The sequence below is a fragment of the Calliphora vicina genome, chromosome 1 (assembly GCF_958450345.1).
Source record: "Calliphora vicina chromosome 1, idCalVici1.1, whole genome shotgun sequence".
NCBI classification, from domain to species: Eukaryota; Metazoa; Arthropoda; class Insecta; order Diptera; family Calliphoridae; genus Calliphora; species Calliphora vicina.
The window spans coordinates 94,316,335-94,339,650 of record NC_088780.1 but is presented as its reverse complement, the minus strand read 5'-3'; the positions used below and the strand labels follow the sequence as shown (position 1 = coordinate 94,339,650).

The 23,316-nt window shown below is 32.0% G+C and overlaps 2 protein-coding genes across 2 annotated transcripts in view; one reads left to right on the top strand and one right to left on the bottom strand.

Moving 5' to 3' along the window:
• drn (doctor no) overlaps positions 1 to 2,291 on the bottom strand; it is a 34,612-nt gene extending 32,321 nt beyond the window's left edge. The window contains exon 1 of the mRNA XM_065515157.1: positions 2,246 to 2,291. The gene's annotated coding sequence lies outside the window, so the exon portion shown is untranslated. The remainder of the gene's footprint in view (positions 1 to 2,245) is intronic.
• Positions 2,292 to 13,263: 10,972 nt separating this feature from the next.
• On the top strand, positions 13,264 to 23,064 carry LOC135951613 (uncharacterized). The gene is made up of 2 exons (XM_065501299.1): positions 13,264 to 14,029; positions 22,877 to 23,064. Exons 1-2 carry the CDS (start codon positions 13,264 to 13,266, stop codon positions 23,062 to 23,064), a joined length of 954 nt encoding a protein of 317 aa, XP_065357371.1.
• Positions 23,065 to 23,316: the final 252 nt, after the last annotated feature.

Here is a 23,316-nt window from a genome sequence, read left to right as displayed (position 1 = left end):
AATGACACATGCGCAATTGAAATGGAAATTTATTTAAAGACGAAGAATGTTGTTGCCACAAAAAAAAAAAAGGATTAAACATTTAAGTTAAAGCATTTTTCATTAACTTTTACTCTAAGCAAACGTTTTGGTGGAATTATTTTTACTAGAATTTAACCATGAAAGATAATTAAGTTAGGATGTTGGTTTTCATTATTGTAAAGAAAGAATATAAAAAAATAATGGATAGTAAAATATGTATATGTTAATAAAATTAAAATCAAATTAAATTATTATCAATCTATCTAAATATGCATGCAAAGTAATAGGACAAGACGTAAAAAAAGGAAGCAAAATATCAAATGTTCAATACATAAATATCTGTATCATAGCGAAATAAATAAAAATGACATTCTAATGCAAGAAAATTTTTTCTTTCGTCAAAGCTTCAAAAGTATTAGTTATTAATTTAATTTTATATTTTATTCATTCCATTAAAGTATTCATTATGAATTAATTCATAGGCTTAATTCCTTAGTATGTACTTCGAACTTATTGAATTCATTACTTTAAGAATTCACTCTTTATAGAATTAACTGTTTATTGAATCATTCATTAGCTTTTTTAATTAAAATCCATTACAATTTAGCTCCATAAAAAATACTTTAAGAACTAACAATATCAAATTTTGGAAAAGAAACTAGTAAATCAAAGCTTCGAAATAATTCTGAATTCAATTTTGATATTTTAATCATTCCATTAAACCAATTATTATGAATTAATTCATAGGCTTAATTCCTATGGATTTCATTCCTTTAACAAATAATTTTTAATAAAAAAAATTTATTATGGAATTATTAAATTTGTTTTTAATTCAAATTCATTAGCTTTTGAAAATATTTACAATTCATTTTGTTGAAAATTAAAAACAAATTAAATAAAAAATAAAATATTTTCATTCAATTTGGATTAAATTTGAATTAACAAAGTTTTAATTATTCAAATAACATTATGAATGAATACAACAATAAATTAATTCTATTCAAATAAAAGTTTTTGAAGGTCAAGGTTCGAAAGTATTAATTCTTAATTCAATTTTTAAATTCAAATTGAATATATTCTCTTAACAATTTCATTAGCACAAATTATTTTTGTCTTTTCCTGCCTTTAAGAATTCCTTACATTCTTTGCAGAATTAATTCCTTATTTTCTTCAATTGAAATCCATTACAATATAACTTAGTAAAATATGTCAAATTGTATTCAATTCAAATCTATTACAAAATGGTTGAAGTAATATTTTTCACAATATACAGCGAGGAATTGACTCCGTAGAGGTTGAAAGGAGTAACATGCATCAGTTACTGAATAATAAACAAAATATTTGACAGATGCCGCCAGAGACTGTCAACATCAAGTAGCCATTATTGGAAAACACTATACCGTAAAGACCATAGGTTGAACAATATTGTTGCCCGATTTAAAATCGTTATATTAAGATACAAATTTAATTCTTAAATACATATAAAGAATGATGTCTCTTCAAGCAAGAGTACTGAAATATTACAGAGATTTCAAAACTATGCCCAAAATGAGTCTGCAAACATTAACATTTATTTGTCTTAAGTCTGTGAATTCATGGTTAAATTAAACTTAAATAAATACACATTAGTTTAAATATAAATTACAAAATAACAAAAACCTTGATACAGGAAATACAAAAAAAAATACAACAACTTTTGACAAATCACTACTATTTTCGCAAAAGAAGCCTTGGCAACGAATAATTTGAGACGAGGAAAAAAACTCAACAGCTGTTTTCGTTAAAACATGGTAATTTTTCCATTATTCCAAAAAAACTAAACGAAACAAGCAAATTGTAACCAAAAAGCTAAAAATAAATACTAAAACAGAAAAAGAAAAATCGATTTTTATATTGTAATTTAAATACAAGAAAAAGGTTTCCCTGATAGGCTTAAAGAAAATGTGAAATCCAGCAGGCAGTGTAGAAAAAAAACACGAGAAATAGAAGGAAAAAAAGCCCACAAAAATGGTGGTTGTAGGTTGGTGGTGGTTAGTTAGTTGGGCATAAATGAAATCAACAATTTTCCCAGAATAAACAACAGTAATTTGATTTTTACATAAACCAAGATTTGTAAGATCATTGTGATTTTAAGGAGTGATTTTTAATTTAAGGGATTTTCTTTTATATTTGTGATATGATATTAAAATTATGTTATTAATTTTGTTATAAATTTTGTACTTACTTTGTTTATATTTTGTTAAAGCGAAATGTTTGCAACGAAAATATTTAAATCCAACAAACTGCAAGAAAAGAAAAAGAAATATTGTATAAATTATTACATTCTCAATTAAATAATTACTTATAATAATAATAATTTTATGGTTTAATTACACATGTTGACATACTGCAGAAAATAAAGGTGTGTATAAGAAGTTTACAATTGTTTTCATTTTATAGTCAAGAACGTGACTTAAACATTTAAGTAAAATGCATTGTATATTTAGTCATGGCTATAAAAAGACTTAAACAAATAAATAAAATAAACATATTACAAATTTTCGTTTGTAATATGGGAATGACAAATAAATTAATTGAAAATCTGTTGCTATTCTAACTACGGAAATTGTTTAGACATTATTTTTTATGAGAGAGATAGATAGTCCCTGGAAAACAAACACGCTTAAATAAAAACAATACAATAAACAATTAAAAAAATAAATTCAAAATATAATGCGCGTGACTGTTGACAAAAACAGATTATTTGAATGTTATTGAAATTTCTATATACATATGAATTTATTTTTAAAAATGCCAACACAGATAACTAAAGATAATTGAACTCAATTAAAATTAAAAATATAAAATATTTGAAATTTAACATAATTTTTAAACTAAAATTCAATATAGATAATGTTAATTTTACCGCAGAATAGGATCAATAGAGTAAATGTGGCCATTTATTTATGACAAGGCACGAATTAATCGATCCTGATTGTGGAGAGTTCGCGATACAGTGAGTGACAATACAAAGGAAACAGTTTTTGATATAAAAAAATGACATGTAAATGTAAAGGGTCTTCCAGTCAAGGTTTGGGGCAGTTCAGGGCAAGGTTGTGTTCAATTCATATCATAAAATACATCCATAAAATGCTGAGGAAAATATGTCCCTAATCTTTCTTATGGGAAATTGTAGATCGCAAAATATGGACTCAAAATTATACCACGAAGGAAACTTTATCAGATGCGGTAAAAACAAGTAAGAGAGCTATATTCGGCTGTGCCAAATTATACTTTAAAATAATTTTTTTTAAATATTTTTAGGTAAACAAAATTTAATTTTTTTTAAAATTGTTTTTCAAATTTTTTTTTTTCGAAATTGTTTTTTAATTTTTTAATTTTTTTTTTTTTGGAAAAAAAATTTATGACAAAAAAAATTTTTTAATGAAAAAAAAATTCGGGTCAAATAATATTTTTCCCGATTTTAACCCATTGTAGGTCCAACATACTATAGTCTTATCTACATCGTTGCAATGGACTTTGAAATATCTATCATTAGATATCCATATTGTCTATATTAATGACTTAGTAATCCATATATAGATCAAAAATAGGTCAAAAATCGAGGTTGTCCCGGTTTTTTGCTCATATCTCCGTTATTTATGGACGGATTTTGCTGATTTTAAATAGCAAACTTCTCGAAAACATGTCTGACAGAATTATTGAAGATTTGGATCCCGAAGATATCTGGGGTCTTCTCACGAAGGTGAAGGGTATAAAAATATTAAAATATTTCAAAGGATACAATTGAATCTTTAAGGTTCAAAACATCATCGATGTGAGGCTGTAATAAAAAATACTGAGGTTCAGACAATTTTCTAAAAATTTAATTTAAGTTTCCATTGTTTTGTAAACGCATATGTACCAAAATAATAATTTCTTAAGACCAATTTATTGAATATTTAGAAAAGTTTCGATAATTTTGATATTGCTTTTATGAAGAAGTCTAATATTTTTATTAACAATAAAATACTATGCAAAGGAAATCGTTCCCAAGTCTTCACGCGTAATTTTTATTTCTTAATATAAGAAATAACGTGACAACTTTCTTTTCAACTTTATTTTTATGTTCATGAAATTTATGTATATCTTCTTTATTTATTTCTTGAATTTATCTGCTTAATTTATCTTTTTAAAAAATATTACTTTGGTTCTTCTTTCATTTTCCAAATTAAAAATACTATTTTAAAAGAAAAAAAGCTAAGTTTACAGTTTTTTAAAGTTTGAAAAATTATTTCGGAATATATGTGCGAATTAATGTTTCTGTGGTCCATACGTGAACATATGGTGTTGACAATATAAATTGACAGTTGAGTACATAATTATTTCCAAGTTTATTTATTGCATGTGGAAACCCCATGTTACTCTAGCCGATTTCTAATCAAAGTTGAACAACTAAGACGTGATCAGACAATTCTCGAAAATACAGTGATATCGAATCTGGCAAATTATAGGAATTTTTAATGCGAATCTTGTAAATTATATGGCTTTAAAATGAGATCTCCACTAAAATAAAGGGGTTTCAATGAAATCTGAATCTTTTTTGTATTGGAAATTCAAATAAAAAATTTTTTTTGCTAGAAAATAATTTTCTTTTTTGTTTTTTTTTTGTTACAACAAAATAAATGAAGCACACTTCCGTTTTAAAAGAAATGTACAAAAAAAATAACAAGAAAAGCAAGCACATGATCAAGATAAACAATTCTCTTGTTAATGAATGAAAATAACAACAGCAACAACAAAATGGGAACAAATATTCATTTTTCAAATCATGATTTTTCATTAACAAATCAAAAGTAAAAAAGAAAGAAATAATAAAATAAACTAAACACTCATGTCTAACTAAAAACTAATTCTAAATATTCTAAACAGTTACACAAGATTGAGGTTATACGAAAATTATTACAGAAAACAAAAATAAACCACAAAAAAAAAATAACCAAAAACGCTAAAAGGGCCCTACAAGTTTAACTATTTACTTTTGTGAGAGACGCTGTCAGAAAAGTAAACAAATTCCTAAATTTGACGCATTTAAAAAGACGCAATTTATATAGCTAGACGGACCTACAAATATTCATAGAAATTTTCAGAACAAAAAAATAAATGTTCAAGTATTAGTTATTTTGTTTAACAAATTGCATAACATTAAACACAAACAAATTTAAGTATATTTTTTGGTTTTTTTAACAAAAAAAAAAAAAAACAAAACTGTACTAAAAGATCTAGACCTTTAGAAGAAAAAACCAAAACAAAAAGAGAGGCCAACACTACTCATCAAAGAGAGGGAGCAAGAGGTGAGTAATTTGTTTAGTTTCAAAGATATGACGTGGGAAATGACGAACAAAATTTGAAACAAGTCTCGCCCCTCTATTTTATGTACAAACAAGCATAATATTAGTTATTTATTTTTTGTATTTTTTATATTTTTCATTGAAAAGCATAGATAATATTTTTGTTTTTCTGTACGTCTGATTTCGTGTTTTTTTTTTGCAAAACTATTCTTTGATATGTTGTTAGTAGTAAATGAATACAAATACACAAAGTTATAAATACGTATGTATGTACATATGTATTTGTATATAGAATTAAAAAAATAATAATAATTTGACCTACTTTTATTTATTATGAGAAAAAATAATGAACTATTTTTATTTTGAAAATTTACTTTCAAATCTGTTAGCTTTTTTTTTCTTTTGTTTGCCAATTGATTGGAAATTTCAGTATTCATGCATGACACCAACAACATTGTGTTGTGTGAGGAGAATGTAAAATGGCCACAAAATATTGAGGTGAAACGAAATACCTGACAATGTGGCCAGTAAATATTTCTTATAACTGTGTAGGAAAAACTATACATTACAGTGAAACTTGTTTGAAGAAAATATGAGTTTAATGAATTTAGATATATAAATTTAAAAAAATTTAATTATTCACTTTGAGACTTAAGCTACGTATACACGGTTGTCATATTCTTAAAATATTGTCAGAAAATGTTCAATAAATGGTTAACACCCATATGTTTCAACATAAGTTCTCATGGTTGTGTTAACCATTTTCTGAGCATGTTCCTGACAATCTGACAACTTTAACAACCTAACAAAATTGTTATCAAACTAAATTATTCTAGATCTTTGTACATATGTACTAAAAAAAGTAGGTGTAAAATAATGAATCAAAAAAGGCGAAAAAGAAAATATCAAATGCACCAATAAATTTCAATTTCATTTTCAAAGTTAGTTCAGAAAGAAGACCAACTAAAATTGTTCAGCCACAATAGAAAAATTAGGTAATTTAAACAGAATAATTCGATTAGCAATAAATTCGTTTAACACAGCTAAACGGTTTGTTCTGTGTGACAAATTTGTATTTATAACAGGAAAATCTACTTTTCTATTTAGTCGACTTAATTCAAATTGAAACAAAACAATAAAGAAAATCTTGGAAATTTTAAAATCTACTCGTGGTACATCCACACAGCGTAGGTACTTTCAGAAATCGTCAATGATAATAAATGAGCTCTACACATCATACTATCCAAGATCCTCTTTACCATGAATTGCACCTGATCTTATTTATTTCAGTCATATGAGACCGGTATAAATCCGATCATATTGAGCTTTCTCGCTGAACTCCCGAAAAACATTGATTATTTATTTCACAAGCAGACCTTTCTTCGACAGAGGTTTTAATGAATCGATCACGGATGGACACTGACATATGTCAGTCTAGTGTTGTTTAAGATGGGATCTCTGGAGTGACAATAGCTGAGAACTGGTTGAGTTTCTACGGAATATACGGAGTGAATAATTGGATGTATACTGATGTTGGGCCACCCTAAAGGTAGGGTCACACATGACAAATATTTGACGAAAAAGACGTAACCACTAAATAAAATACATTTGAATTCTTTTATTTATTTGAAAAACTTATTTTACTTAGGATGATTCAAAACAAAAAAAAATAGTTTTATTTTATTTGATGCTGTTTGATCTTACAAAACACTTGAAAGAGTAAACACGTCAAACAAATTTGTGCTAAAAAAAGTGGTTACACTTTTTTGAGCAAATATTTGCCATGTGTGACCCTACCTTAACATTTTTGGAAACAGATGGACTTTCTTGGGTACCTGGACACCAAATTGTTCTTGGGAATTGTAATGCGCATTCATTAGCCAAAAGGTTCTTGAAGGATCGCTTGTTCGACGACTAGAGCCATACGACCTGAGTATGACTATTGTCGATCTGAAACACTGATAAACATTCCGCGTGATCGAATGTGGAATGTGTTGGCAGTGATCACTGTTCAATTGAATCTCCCATATAATGACTTCAGTAGGATTAGTCACGATGAAAGAGAGGACAGAGTCGGTTGGGCACCTTGCTAGACGACTCAAATTAGTCGGATGATTGCATTAATTTCTCTCTTCTTCGACCCTTATTACCCAGCTATCAAAGCGAGACCCATAGAGGACCCACGTGTGTCCTCTATGGGTTATTAAAAAGTGGAAACATGCACCTAATAACATCAGACTATGAACTGGCGGAATGCTTAAGCAGGGCATAAGAAAAAAAGTCAGAAAAATTATAGATCAATCAATAGTTCTTTTGAACGTAAGACAAATTTTTAATATTACATATAATTTATTAGAATAAATTAAAGAACTTCACGCTTACTAGATAAAAAAAATTTTAATTATTTCAATTTGAGCTTAATTCACTAAAATCTTAATTCGGAAATTACTTGTTTTTATTTTGCTTCCAATCTTTTATAAAATGATTTGAAAAAATTTACTTAAGCCTATTGTAATAGATTTGAATTGAAGAGAATTTGAATCATTCAAAGTTTATTATTAATCTATTTTGTAAGGGATTTTAATAAAACCAAACTTGAATGATTTAATATGGAATTAATTCTATCAATAATGAATTTTTAAAGGAAAGAATTCAATACTTTTGGACTACTAGGGAATTCAGCCAATGAACTAATGCGTGCTGAATGGTTTAATAGAATTGTTAAGGGGATATATTTAATTTGATTTTAATAATTTGTTCGAATATTTGCTAGATAATTTATTTCTTTTTTTATCAAATTAATTTTTTTTTAAATATTTCAATTCAATCTTAATTTTATTTCAAACATATTTACCCAATTCACAATTGATGTCGTAGTGTTGTTTTTCAAACAAATTTTTCGAAACAAAAACAAAACATTAATAAAAAAATTAACAACATACAACGCTATGACACCAATTGTGAATTGGGCAATTGTTATTTATTGTAATAGTTGTTAATTTAGTGTTATTTTTTTTAAATTAGAATCAGAATTTGCTAAAGTCTCAGTCGTTTCACCCAAACAGTCCTGATTGTTTATAATCTTATCAATAGAATTTTTTAAATAAAAATATTAACAATTGTCTTTTAAAATTTAATTTTATTTCATTTAAATTGTAGGGAAAAAAAGCAAAACAAAAAAATTAAAAAAATGCTGCAATCTTCAATATAATTTAAATCACTCAAAAAAAATAAATATAAAAAGAAAATACGAGAAAAAATTAGGTACATAAATAGAAAATAAATTTATTATATAAAATAAACAGCGCGTGTTTGAGATGTTTTCATTAAAGGCGAAATAAAGCAAAAAATAAAATATTTAGTTGATAATTTTATTTTATTATTAGCATAAGAATAGAACGAAATAGTAAAACACAAAATTAAATAAAAACAAACAAACAATTATGTTGGCATTTAATTTTTATGAATAAATGAAAATTATTTACGCATTTTTTAAATAAACAAACAATACGATTATTAAAAAATATTAATAGTAATACTAAATACATATAAAAAATTGGGCGTTTGTTTATTTTTACTTGAAATTTTAAAAATAAACTGTTTAGTTAAATTATGTTATCGCTTTTTGTGTGACAGAAACTAATTATTATTAAAATGAAGTCTTAAAGTACCCACATTTTAATTAAAATTATAAAATAAATGTTGCTGACCTCTAAAGTATTTAAACATTTAGGTTAAAAAACCCAGAACCACAAGATAAGAAAACTAAAGAAATGGTCACCCTGGTTTTTGTTTACAACACACACTTATCAACAACACACTTATCAACAACCGTTAACAACAATCAACAACCGTTACACAGTGTTGCCTGTCTGCATTAAATACATTGATTGGGTTATTACACCACAGTGAATGACACCCAACATTTAAAGCAAACCTATTTTGGGTTTATCATGCAAAACTACATTATTTTGTGGATACGTTCTATTTGCTATTACAGCAGGACCCTGAATATATGAAAAAATAATCAAATTACATATTGCTGTCTTAAACATAATAAAAACAACCTACAATTTACCCAAACTACATATTTGCAACTTTTAAAAATTGCCAGATAACGGATAGAATCAGAAATATGTTCTAATTTGTCAGTCTTGAAATAATCTTAGATAGAAAATCTAGGATAATAGGTAAAACATTAGTACTAATTTACTGCATTTTTGTTTATAAATTATTTTCAGTTTTTTTTTCCAAAAAATTCAATCATGGAAATTATCATACTTATTAAAAAATAAATATGAATCATCATATTTACTAGACCCCAACAGATAAATAACAAAATTCTGAGAATTTCAATAATAATTTAGCTGCATTACAAGCAAAAATCAAAAAACAAACAAATTTAAAATAAACATTTAAAAATTTTGCAAGTACATGCACAGAAATTTTACACTGAGCAAAAATTTGACTTAATTAAAATGTTTTCTTTGCATTGAAATTGACATTTGTAAAGTGACATTTTATTCGACGACAAGCATAAGCAATTTAGCATATGTACATGATTATACAAGAAAACTGTCTATATGTTAAAAATGTTGAAAAAAAGAAAAAGAAAAAAAATTAAAATTAAAAAAAGGGTGAGTCAATGGCATGTGGCCAATAAAGCGTTAGAAAATGTTGTGTAAATAATATATAAAGCCAAAGAAACAATTTGCAAATAAATATAATTAAATAATTTAGATAAAATGGCAATAATACAAATAAATAAGAAAACAAAACAAAATTCCCACAGATAAAAAAGGTAAAATGGAAAAACAAAGGTAGTACAAAATTAATTTATTATTTTTAAACAAATTATAGAAAATAACAATAGCAACATTTCAGTAAATACAATAAAAATTTGTTATTGTAAACATATTTGTTTAATTCAAAACAAAAAACTCTAAACCGGTTGGTGTTGATAAAATAAAATCGTGAAAAAATGGGAATATCGCTTATAATAAAATTGATTTTATTAGAAACTTGAAACGATCGTCTAACCCCCATTTTCTCAATCTCTGGTTATGGTTTTCCGTAACGATATACATTCCAATTAATAAACTGTCAGAATATCGTCACGATAAAAAATAACCAGAAATTGAGAAAATGGGGATTAGTACTGTACTCGGAAATCTTAGACAGAACATAAGGATAAAGTTGACAAAGCAATACTTCACACATTTTCTGAACTTTGAAAATTATAATTTCTAATAATAATTTTTAAAAATGTTCATGTTTACTGGGGGAAACAAAAATGTTCGACAAGTCATCGTATATTAGTTAAAAATTGGTACACAGGTCTTTTAGTCATATAATATTTAAAGTTTCTTTAAAATTTTATGTAAGAATTGTGTAAAATCGATCTATTTCAACAGTTATAAGAAGATTACCAAAAGAAAGCATGGTTCTAAAATCAAAACCTATCTCCCGCTGAGAGACTTCAAAATACACGTTTAAGAAATTTCACTGTCCAACAAATTGAGACTTTTTGATTGGAACAGAATATCGAGCTTATAATAATGAGAGGGCATGCTGAGTAGATCATGTTTGTAGAATAAACTTATAGTCCAGCTGGTCTGAATTTTTTTTTACAGTGGGTCAAAGTTTTGCATTATACTAACTGAAAAAAATTGTTGTAATTTAATGTCTGAGAGAATTCTTATTGTCAGTGTTATATTGTGGAATTTTATGGGGATCATTTTTGTGGAAGATCTTAACCCTCTATCTCTACTCTTTAGGGGTCAGTTTGACCCTTTTTTCGAGAAAATCCAAAAAAAAATTCTTTAAAAAAGGACGTTTAAGGATTAAAATATTTCAAACAAACTATTCACTCTACGATGGGTAGTCATCTTGACGCGATGTAGAGGCTTAAATGCGATGATCTGTGTTGGTCATGCTGGAGGGGACAGTTTAACTTGAGTTGGCTGTCTCCGGTAGGGTCTCCCACTCCAGAAGGGCACGCGGTGAGCATGATACTAAGAACTACCCTCCCCCTCTGTCTGATAGCGTCTGTTCTCCTTTGGGGCGGCTATCAGATGTTCCAACAAGCCATGTTCCCCTCACTGGGAGGGGTGGCTTTGTTGGTTATTGTCCGGCTGGTCCGAAAGGACTCTTAAATTGTCCGTCCGAAATCCATCAGCGTCTGTTTCCCACATTGGGCGGCTGATGGTCTGCGTCTGTTATCCCCAATGGGGCGGCAGCTAATCAACACCTGGCAGCAGGTATAAAATGCAACCTTTACCTGTCCGTAAGGACGCCATGGAAAAAAAGGAATCATGCCCCATGTACCCGGTCGGGGGCTTCATAATCTCCGGGGACCCTACTCCCACAGCGATGGTAACGGGCTGTGGTGAGTCGAATGCTACCGTGACCCAGGCTAGTCAGGTGATAACACCGGGCCAGACTAGTCTGCATGCTACTGGTGTCGCAGGAGGTCAATCTGGTATACCCAGATTGGCTGAATGTAAAAAACAAAAAGCAATTGGTGGTAGTGTCACAAGCGGCGAGGTACCTCTGGACTTCTCTCCAAGTACCTCCAAAGCTGCTAAAGCCCTAACCGTCAAGACGGTTAAAACCCTTGCCTCGGGTGCCTCTGGGGGGGAAGCGACTAAGTCGCTCCTCTCAGGCGTTTCCCATATGCCAACTGTGCGATCAGGGTCTGTGATGGAATCCTCCTGCCCTGAAGCCGCACCACCCCCTGCCAACTCCGGCTCTGAAAGCAGTCTAAGGCATAAAAATCCTGCCAGAAGGGCTGCTACCACCAGGCGTTCCGCCATTCGCTTCATTGAGGCTCTTGGCTCTAAAAAAGCCGAGGAACTCACAAAGGAGCAACAGGCTTCCCTCTCTTGGGCGAGAGCTCACATTGCTGGTCTCAAATCCGGCCCTCCTTCTGCTGAGTCATCAGCGGTGCCTAAACGGCAACGTTCAGAGGAGGACGTGACAATTAAGAGCCAGCAACCGGGTCCGAAAAGGCCTAAAGCGGCACAACGATCTCTAGCTAAGTCCTTTAGCGAGATTGTCAAAGACAATCTCGTTAGGGCGGTTATAGATCGAAGTGTCAATGACGGATCCATATCTCAATCAAATTGGGATATGGTGAAGCAAAAACTGGTAGGAGTGTTTTGGAAAGTTCTCAAAGAGAACCCAGGCACTCCTCCTCAATGCGATGACGCTGGTTGGTACCAGGGTCACGTTAAACTCATGTCTTGTGTGGATGAACGCTCAGCGTTGCTACTCAAGACTGCCGTTGCATCGTTGGGCGAAGTATGGCCGGGATCTAGGCTTGAGGTGGTATCGGTGAGTGAGATACCCCGAAAGCCTAGGTCCATAGCTAATATACCAGCTGAGCCATCTAGCCCGGAGGAGATCTTGGAGATCCTCCAGTGCTGTAACCCACAGCTTCCAACTAACGACTGGAAAGTTGTCAAGGTTACTGATGCTGAGGGATCTTCCAGAAAGGCGATCGTCGTCCTGAATAAGGACTCCTTGGGGCCGCTAAGGAAGACACAAGGGAAGGTGTACTATGGATTTGGTACGATCATCCTGCGTGTCTACCGTAGCGACAACAAGGACGATACCTCCTCAGAGGATGTAAAACCCATGCCCTCGGAAGAGGACATGGAATGCAATGACGCCGCTGGTCCAATCGACATTGAAGATACCAACTCTGTCTCCGAACTGGTTGGTACCTTCTTTGAACGGATGGACGAGGCGGTGGACGAGGACGCCCTCCTGAATTCTGACCAGGAGGACGCCGACGTCACCGTTGTACAAATTGAGCATGGTGAAGGTGACGCAAATAAACCTTCACCACTCTAAGGCAGCATCTGCTGCACTGCTCCTCCGAATTGCTAAGAACGGGGAGGAGCTAGTCATGGTCCAGGAACCTTGGATCCACCAGGATCGTATCTGTGGACTAAGTCTGAAGGGCTATAAGCTCTACTACGCTAAAGGCGCAGGTAAAATTAGATCCTGTATACTGGCTAAAAGCTCTTTGAATATCTTCATTCTGTCTGATTACAGCAATGAAGATACAGTAGCAGTCTCATGGGAAACCAATGAAGGCAGTTTGTTGTGGCTGATCTCCAGCTATATGGCGCACGATCATGGGGAGCATCCGCCAAATGATGCTGTCCGCAGTGCTGTTAAAATGGCGAATAGGTCTAAGATACCTTTAGTTATCTGTGCTGACGCTAACTCGCACCACATCATATGGGGTAGCAGTGACACCAATACAAGAGGTGAGAGTCTTTTCAACTTCATTCTTAATAGTAGTTTGGAAGTAGTAAATAGAGGTTCAGAACCTACCTTCATTATCGCTAACAGAAGTGAGGTTCTAGACTTAACACTTGTAAGTGCTGAACATCACAGCATGATTACTAATTGGGCCGTCTCTAGCGACTGCTCCTTCTCCGATCACCAATATATTGACTTTAATATTAGTGTAACTATTAGGAGTGTTAATAACATTCTAAATAGGAGGAAGACCAATTGGGAGTTGCAACGTGACGCTCTCTCTCGGTCTTTGCCAAACCCACCCTCTATTGAGAATAGGGAAGATATTGAGGTAGCAGTGGAGACACTCACAGAAGCGTTTCAATCGGCTACTAACTTGGCCTGTAGGCCGACCATCCGCAGAGGTAAGAACAAGCCTCCATGGTGGAATCCTGAAATAGCACACGCCAGAATGACGTGTCGTAAATTGTTCAACGAGGCTAAGAGGTCGGGTAACTGGCCGGCATACAAGTCTTCATTGAATCACTTCAAGAACCTTACGAGGAATGCGAAAAGGAAAGCCTGGAGGGACTTCTGTAGCGGCGTGGAAGGATCCTCTGAGACTAACCGATTACGTAAAATCTTATCAACCTCCCCGGTTGTACCAAGCTATATTCAGAAACCCTGCGGTAGATGGACTCTGAATTGTAAGGAAACACTTGAGGTCCTTCTGGACACTCATTTCCCGGGCTGCCTCCCAGTTGATGTTGAAACTGTGAATGGGGCTGCTGATTCTGTTGCTCCGTGTGAAAACTCTGTTCCGGTGAACAGAGAAAGAATTCAATGGGCAATTAAGAGCTTCGACCCATTTAAATCCCCTGGGCCGGATGGCATTATTCCTGCTGATCTTCAGAAGAACGAAGAAATAGTTGTACCATGGCTCATTAACATATACACAGCGTGTATCAAATGGACCTATATTCCCACGTGGTGGACGAGGTGTAGAGTAGTCTTCATTCCTAAAGGAGGCAAGGCGACTCATACTAAACCAAAGGACTACAGGCCAATCAGTCTCGCATCCTTTTTGCTGAAAACCCTAGAAAGGGTGATTGATGTATACCTGAGAATGACCATTCCGACTGAACTCATCTCTAAATCCCAACATGCCTATACTAAGGGCAGATCTGTGGAAACAGCTCTACACTCGCTAGTTGGCTCCATTGAAGAGTCGCTATCACATAAGGAGTATTCACTTGTTGCCTTCCTTGATATTGAAGGAGCTTTTAATAATGTCAGACCCGACGCCATCCTATCTGCGATGGAGGAACTTGGGATTGACATTTGTATACGCCGGTTAGTCGGAAAGATACTCGGCTACAGAGTCATATGTGCTACCCTAGGTGGTACAAGTGTTTCAAAAGTGGCCAATCGCGGAACCCCACAGGGTGGTGTATTATCTCCACTTCTGTGGAACCTGGCTATGAATACCCTGTTGGTCAGGATGGACAACAGAAGGATTAAAACAGTCGCGTACGCTGACGATGTAGCAGTTTTTATATCCGGTAAATTTCTGGATACAATATCTAGTTGTATGGAATCAGCATTAAGTACACTGAGTGAGTGGAGTATATCGAGTGGACTTAGTGTGAACCCCCAAAAAACGGAACTGGTTCTCTTCACTAGGAGGTATAAGATCGATGACTTTAGACCACCTAGACTGAATGGAATCAGTCTTGAAATTAGGGATAATGCAAAATATCTTGGCATCATTCTAGATAAGAGATTGTCCTGGAATATGAATATTCAGAATAGGATTAACAAGGCCTACGTGGCCATCTACTCCTGCAAAAAGGCAATTGGTACTAACTGGGGCATTATGCCGAAAGGTATCGATTGGATCTTCAAAGCAGTCGTCAAACCCATCTTGTTCTATGGAGTATTGGTGTGGTGGCAGGCATTGGATAATGTTACTCACCGGAAAGCCGTTGAACGAGTTCTAAGGACTATTGCGATACTGATTACAGGCGCTATAAGGTCTACTTCCTCTAAGGCACTTTTTACTATTCTAAACTGGCTACCAGTGGATTTGATGGTGATACAAATGGCTCTCAACTCTGCTGTGAGACTAAATGCGGGGGGTTCGTGGTCTGGTAAGGATCTTGGACACTCTAGGATAATGAATTACTATGGGTTTATACATGGTAATATCGATTACTGCATCGCAAAACCTTTTTTCGATAGGCATTTCCATATTATGATCCCGAATAGGGATCTATGGCAGCGCGGACTCTTCCCTCCTGCTGATGTCATACGGATATATACGGATGGCTCTAATAGGGGTAATAGGGTCGGTGGAGGTTTCTATATTGAAAACTTTGGGATAAGATCCTACTTCAGGCTACCTAACTTCTGTACTGTTCTTCAGGCGGAAATTACTGCCATTAAACGCGCAACCAACTGGCTGAGGTATTATCGAATATCTGGTGATATATGTATATTTACTGACAGCAAGGCTGCTGTTAACGGAATAGCGGGTGTCTTTACGACATCTAGGTTAACCGAGGAATGCCGGGTATCTCTAAATGAGATAGCGAGACATTCTAGGATAACGCTTATATGGGTCCCTGGACACGATGGAAATCAGGGTAATTGTATAGCAGATGATCTGGCCAAAAGGGGTGCGATGTTGAGTGAGGAGGCGATCGACCCCTTTTCTGGTATTTCCCTTGTTAAATGCAAGATGGCTGTTCAGCAGAAACTGTATGAGACTGCACAAAACAGGTGGACTAATGAACCTTCCTGTGCCACAGCGAGGTCGACTTGGCCCGTATATGATGCCAACAGGACGAATCTACTTGTAGAATACCGTCGTGAGCAAATAAGGCTAATTGTCTCCTTTATTACAGGGCACTGTTTAATCGGGACACATGCTAGAAGATTGGGCCTACGGTACAATGATTACTGTAGAAGCTGTCATAATGAAGAAGAGGAAGAGACTGTATATCACCTTTTCTGCCAATGCCCGGCTCTTACAAACCTGAGGGAACGCATCCTTGGATTTCCATTCCTATCATGCTTGGACGAGCTATCGAGGATGAATCTTAGACGAATCTACTCCTTCATCCGGGAATCTGGCTGGTTTAACCTGGAGGCAACGGAAGTATTATAAATACCCTGTTGTCTACCCCTTGGGTATCACAATGGGATCAGATTTAAATGGACCCAAGTGAGCTGCTTGAGGAGCAGCAGCCCATGGAACCTAACCTAACCTATTCACTAGAAATCCGCGAAAAGTGTCCTTAATAACTAAGAAGAAAGCAGCGGCATGATTCAAAAATCCCCAAAAACACATCAATTGGTCAAAGGAAAAATGGAGAAAGAGAATTATTTTGTGGACTGACAAAAGCAAAATTGTATTATTTGGCGGAACTGGATGAAGTCCAGTGCTAGAAAGAAAGTTAAATAAGGTGGAGCGAAAGCTTTGTTATGGGGATGCTTTTCATACAACGGTGTTGGTACAATACACGAAATAAAAGGTATTATGGACCCAAAAATGTACGTGGAAATATTGGATAGAGTTATGCTGCCATATGCAGAGTGAAATATGCCATTTAAATGGGTCTTCTAATAAGACAACGACCCGAAACACACAAGCAAATTGGCAAAGGAGTGGTTTCAGGTCATCATCATCATATGTCATGACCTCTTTAGTCCCCAGAATATGTTGCGGAACGAAAGCTGTCAAATGCAGCTGAATTGTGGTCTGTAGTGTAGAGTGGAATCAAACTTCCCTAAAGCGATCTCTTGTAGATGAGCTGCAGTAATAATAAATAAAGGCTATTCTAGCAAATACTGATCGTATTTAAAGATTCTGATAATATTCATAGACATTTTTAACATTTTAATAGTAAAATAATATAAAATTTTCAATTTCAATATTAATCAATACTGAAATACTCCTATTATTTTGAACAGCAATTTTGAAGATATTTTTTTTTAACATCCCGTTAATTGTTAAAAGCTTTATTTAATTAATAAATTATTTAAATATTTTAGTATTAAATCAATATTACATTGCACAAAAAAAAATTAATAAATCATGTTTTTTTTTTGTTAAAAATTATTTTTTTGTTTTTTAATGGGTTCACTCCTATTTTTATGAATGCAACTGTATGTTAGTTGGTCTGTTAAATATTCTGCCAAACTTGCTATCTTCATTTTATAGGGTAAACGCTCCTATAGTCGGCATGACCCAGTAGTCGGCATTTTTGACTTAAAAGCTTAATAAATAAGAATAACGATAATTTTATACAAAAGTAAGATTTAACTTTAATTAAACATACACTCATTTATCTTTATGTAATGTTTAAATTTGGGTGAGATGAGTATTTTCATCTATTTTTGTCCTCTTTAAGTGACCATCTTTCAACTGGTGCGGAAGTGCCTGTTTTTTAAGAAATTTTTTAGTGGCAAGGCCAACTAAAACAAGTTAGTAACCATATCAATTTAAGTAATATTTTTACCAGAGTGGTGTTAACAGATAAAACTTTGTTTAAATATTACCTACAATGTGAAAGTTTTCACAAAAAATATTTTTTTTGGTTATTTTAATTGATGCCGTCATTAGGAACAAAAATGTCTATGATTTTCAATAGTCGGCATAGTGATGCCGACTTCAGGAAAATTGCTAATTTTTTGTATTAAGCTCAAATTCTACAAATTTGTTTATTACTCATCTCTCTTGACAATAGATTTGAAGAAAATGAGTTTGAAATGAGTTTACCCAATAGTCGGCACAGTTTTAATTGAGCATTTTAAGAACTGCCGAGTATAGGAGACCAAGCATCCTGAGCTCGGCAGCAGCTTTTTATTTGACTGGAGATCGTTAAACAGAGTAATATTTAGAGATTCAGTAGGTATTATTAATTCTAACATCTTAGAATTCCAAATATGGACACTCCAGAAAAAAAACCCATGCACCAATATCCTGAAAAAGCCTTAAAATATTTTCTATGCGAGAGAAGGCCCGATTTCTGTATTAGGTGCCAGTAAACAATATGGAGTTCCGCGTTCAAAAATATAGGACAAATTATACGGTTCCGAAGGTCCTATGAGAATGGGGCCGCAAACAGTGTTATCTAATTCCAAAGAAAGTGAGGATTAACTTAACACGGTTCAATCAATCGTGAAGAGCAGCAAACCACACCATTTGTATATGATCTACCCGGAAAGAAATGATATAAAGGGGTTTTTAAACTGTTCTCTCTAAAATAATCATGTAAGGTACCTTAATAAACAGGCTCTTTACTAAATCAGTTGGAGTTATTAGTAGGTGATCGGCCTGAAAATGAGAAAAGAAACGGATTTGGATCTAGCTTTTGAAATAGTCAACCGACTAGCTCCTAATATGAGCGTAGAATTGATTCCGATGACATTATCGAAGAGAACAATAACTTAAAAATAAATTATCAAACTATTGAAATTGTGAGTAATCTTACTATAGAGGCAGGCACGTTCATAATTAACAAGGAAAAGTTGAAAATATGGTAGTATCGCCAACTTTAGCTGCAGAAAATCACAGTGAAACGTTGAAACCTGTTCACTACTCATCTCCAACTTTATCAAATAATTATTCAAATACTTGGTTTCATCCTTTTAACTGTTCAAGTCCAATCCCAACAAGTTGTAGTTGTACGTATGATTGCGGTAACCATAATATGTTTACGTTACCATTAACATGATTGTAAATAAATATATATTTATGGCAATCATTTTCATGATAATGATTTATCATAATATGTTGATCTCAGAATATGATAACCATAATCCTAGAACAACACAATATGTTGAAGTATTACATCATAAACATGGTTGCCACAAACACATAAATATTTACTACAATCATATGTATATTGCTACAATGATGTGAATGGTAACTTAAACATAAAATAAACATAAATGGTTAACGCAAACATATACATAATTACAGTGACCATAATAGAAAAATAAAATAAACCAAAACAAATTAAAAAAGGAAGATAAAACGAATTAGGGGCACATGTGAAGAGGATTTGGACACAGATCCTGAGGATGATGGTCTAAAAACGTAGGATATGATATTTGCCCACAGTGGTTTCACCTCAAATGCACTAATTTATGTTTTTTATTAGTATTTATTTAAATGGCTGATATTTTAAATAAAAAATAACTTGAATTCTTTTAAGATTTTATTCTTTTCTTAATAAAAAATACTATGCCGACAATTGGGTCACAAATTGCCGACATTAGGATCAAGGGTGCCGACTTCGGGCACAAATCGTGTTTTTTCAAAAAAACGTAAATTGCTCAAATTTAATAAAAACTGCTTGAAAAGAATTAATTGAGTCTAAAACTATACAAATTACTAAACAACAATAACCCATTTGCATCCCAATACCATGTTCGCACTCATAATGGTATCACTTTAAAAACTGAAAAAAAGTTAAACTGCCGACTACTGGTGCATTCACCCTATACAGTGAGCCTCAAAAGTAAGTATAACCCAAAAATTATTTGATTTTTTTTAAGATAATGAAAATTCTAAAATTTATACATCGATTAAAATTTTAAAATTTCGGTTTTTGGAGATTGTGTTGAATAATAGATTCGGTTGTGAAATAAAAAGATTTAAATCGGACTATAAAGATTTTCATGATCTTAAAAATATCAAAAAATTCGCTGGTTCACTTTTGAGGCTGTGTGTATAAAAGTTACGACGACTGGTCTGAGTGACGGGTCTAAACTTGCTTTATCATGTTCACAATTGTATATAAAAATCAACCAAACGCGAATTTCGAAATAAGATACAAAACTTATTTAATTATGTTGCTTTTTTACAAATTTATTGCAAAATTTTGCACTGTGTACAGCTAGATTTATAGCACTTATTTCTTGTTACACTTTAAGGAGGCAGCTAATATTCATGTGTGGACCATTTCTTTATTTTTTTCTAACTGCGGCTTCTTTTTAGTAGAATCTATACCTACATATAGTTTGAATTGTTATTTGTACACTACGAAGACAAACATTTATTATATTTTTATGCCATTTTATTACTAGTAGGTATTTGAAGTAATTTAAAAAAATCCAGTTTCATTAGGCAATTTTATCAAGATTTTAATTAAATCACTTGGTTTTCTAATAATTAAAAAACATATTCATAGTATTTTATTTTATAACATAAAAATTCTACAAATAACAAATGAGTCACGGTGTGTTTTTTCCTTAAAGCGAAGTATTAATCTGATAAAAAATAATTAATAATGACCATAACGATTAATATGTGTAATCTTATAAAAATATAGATATATTAAAAGACAAACTTTTAATTTTAGCAAAAATTAAAAATATTCATTAATAGTTGTTTAAATATGCGAAATTATAATGTTGGTTATAGATTTCTTGCAGTGTATTAATAATAATCTTATTCCTCTATACACTTTCTCTCTTTAATGAGAAAAACATAAAGAAAACAAGTACAACAAAAATTAACACATACTCGCATGTGTGTAAGTAAGAAAAAAAACACAATTTTGTGTTTTTCTTTTTTTGGGGGAAAAAACAAAAAATACAATGTTATAAGCCTTCCCTTTCTAGACAACAGCATGAGACTTAAAAGACGACTGCACAAAATACAAACACAGACACTAGAAAACAAAGTAATAGCACAAGCAAAATAGCAGTAAAAGAGAGATTATAAATAAAAGGAAAACAAGAAGAAGAAACTAATGTGTCAAAAAAAGAGAGCATATGACTTGTTAAAATGACAAGTAATTGAAACTCTCTCAAATTTTTAGCAAATCATGGGGTATTTTTTGTTTCGTAGGAAATTATTCAAAAAAAAATGTATAAAAAAGCTAAATTAACATAAGGAATTTAATTTAAAACTAGAAAATATACTAAAGTGTGACTTAAACCTATAAAAAAAAGTATACTTATAGGTACGTACTATATCACGAGTGTTTGAAAATGAAAAAGAAGAACAAAACTGCTGGCTTTAGTATGCATTGTCATTGTCGATTGATGATGTATTTTATAGAACAACAAAATGGTAGATTTTATTACAGTGGATTGGTTTTTTTATACTTTTCATTTCGTCTACGTTTATGGTAGAGTTAACAACACAGCCCAGCTAGTCAGTCAGTTCATATGACAGCAAAAAAAATAAAAAAAAAAAACGTCAGTTCAACATAACGTCATACTATACTCCTAAACCTTTTAAAAGAGGAAGAGTATGTATAATGAAAGATGAAAAAAAAAACACACTTATAATGTGAAAGAGAGAGCTAGTAGTAAAACGAGAATAAGTGATATTATGCTTTTTAGAAACTTGACAACATTGCCTGGTGGGTTTCACTAAAAAAGACTATTTTCAAAATCCAAACGTTTACCAACACTTTTCTTTATATTTTTTTTTAGAGAAATTTCTTTAAAATACTAAAGAAAAAATTATAAAATAAAAAAAAAATACTCCACTTACATTTTCACAGTGATAAAATTTTAAATCCTTGTTGTTAAATGTTGGCAAAAATAATCCAATTAAATATGAAATATTAATCACAGTTTTAGGCGTATCCTTTATCAAATTATTTTGTAATGTATTATAGATAGTATTTCTTAATAATTTTGTAAAATTTTCTTATTTAAACTTGATTAATTATTGTTTTAGGAAACAATTTTAGGTATATTTATTTTGCAGAAAAAATTCAAAGCATAAGTAGTTATAAGTTAAAAAAAATAATAAAATTGCACTGTATATTTTTTAAATAAATCCGAAAAAATGTTATCACAATAATTTATGTTGTTTTTAATCCTTTTTTTTATTAAAAATGATGACTCACTTAAAAACGTTTGTTTTTTTCTATTTGAATTTTTGTTAAGTTTAATTATGTTATAAATTCACTGAAATTTTATTGAATTTAATTACTTTTTGTTTTGTAATATGTATTTTTAAAAACACTAGGCTCTTTTCCAGTTTAAGCTGTATTTGCACTCAACTTTATTTTCTAGCTTTTTTTAAATTTCCCCAAAAATATTTGCTGATTTTAGCAATTTTTTTTTTAATTTAAAATTCTTTTTCACAGTATTTTTTAAATTATTTCTCCTTTTTTTTAATTAAGAAAAAAAAAATACACCCAAGAGCAAAAATACACAATCAGTAGTGGTAGTAGTGATATTTTTGTGTTTTCTGTTCACAACTTTATAACGTGGATTTGATCCTCCAATATGTGAAGTCTCCAAGCACTCGTTTTCGACTAAAACACCAAATTCATATGAAAAGTTGTTGGCTGGCTGTCACAAGGCAGCAAATACAACAACAATTACCATATTCACCACCCATAACAGCAAAAAATCATCCCAACACAATAGCATACACCAACAACACAAAGAAACCAAACAACAAAATTCACCACCTCACTAAGAGCACGTAATTAAATAAATTATACCCCATGAACAAACAGCAAAAAAGATATGAAAAAAAAACACTCAAACTAACTCTATACTAAATCAACACTAACAAAAACTTAAGAAATAACAGAATCATAAAAACTCAACACTAAGAATCCATATTGCTCACCATCAGCTATTATCAACAGCACTCAAATTGTTAATACACTACTTACTCATCTCACATATCACTTGGCTGCTAAATATTACTTTTTATCAAAAAGGG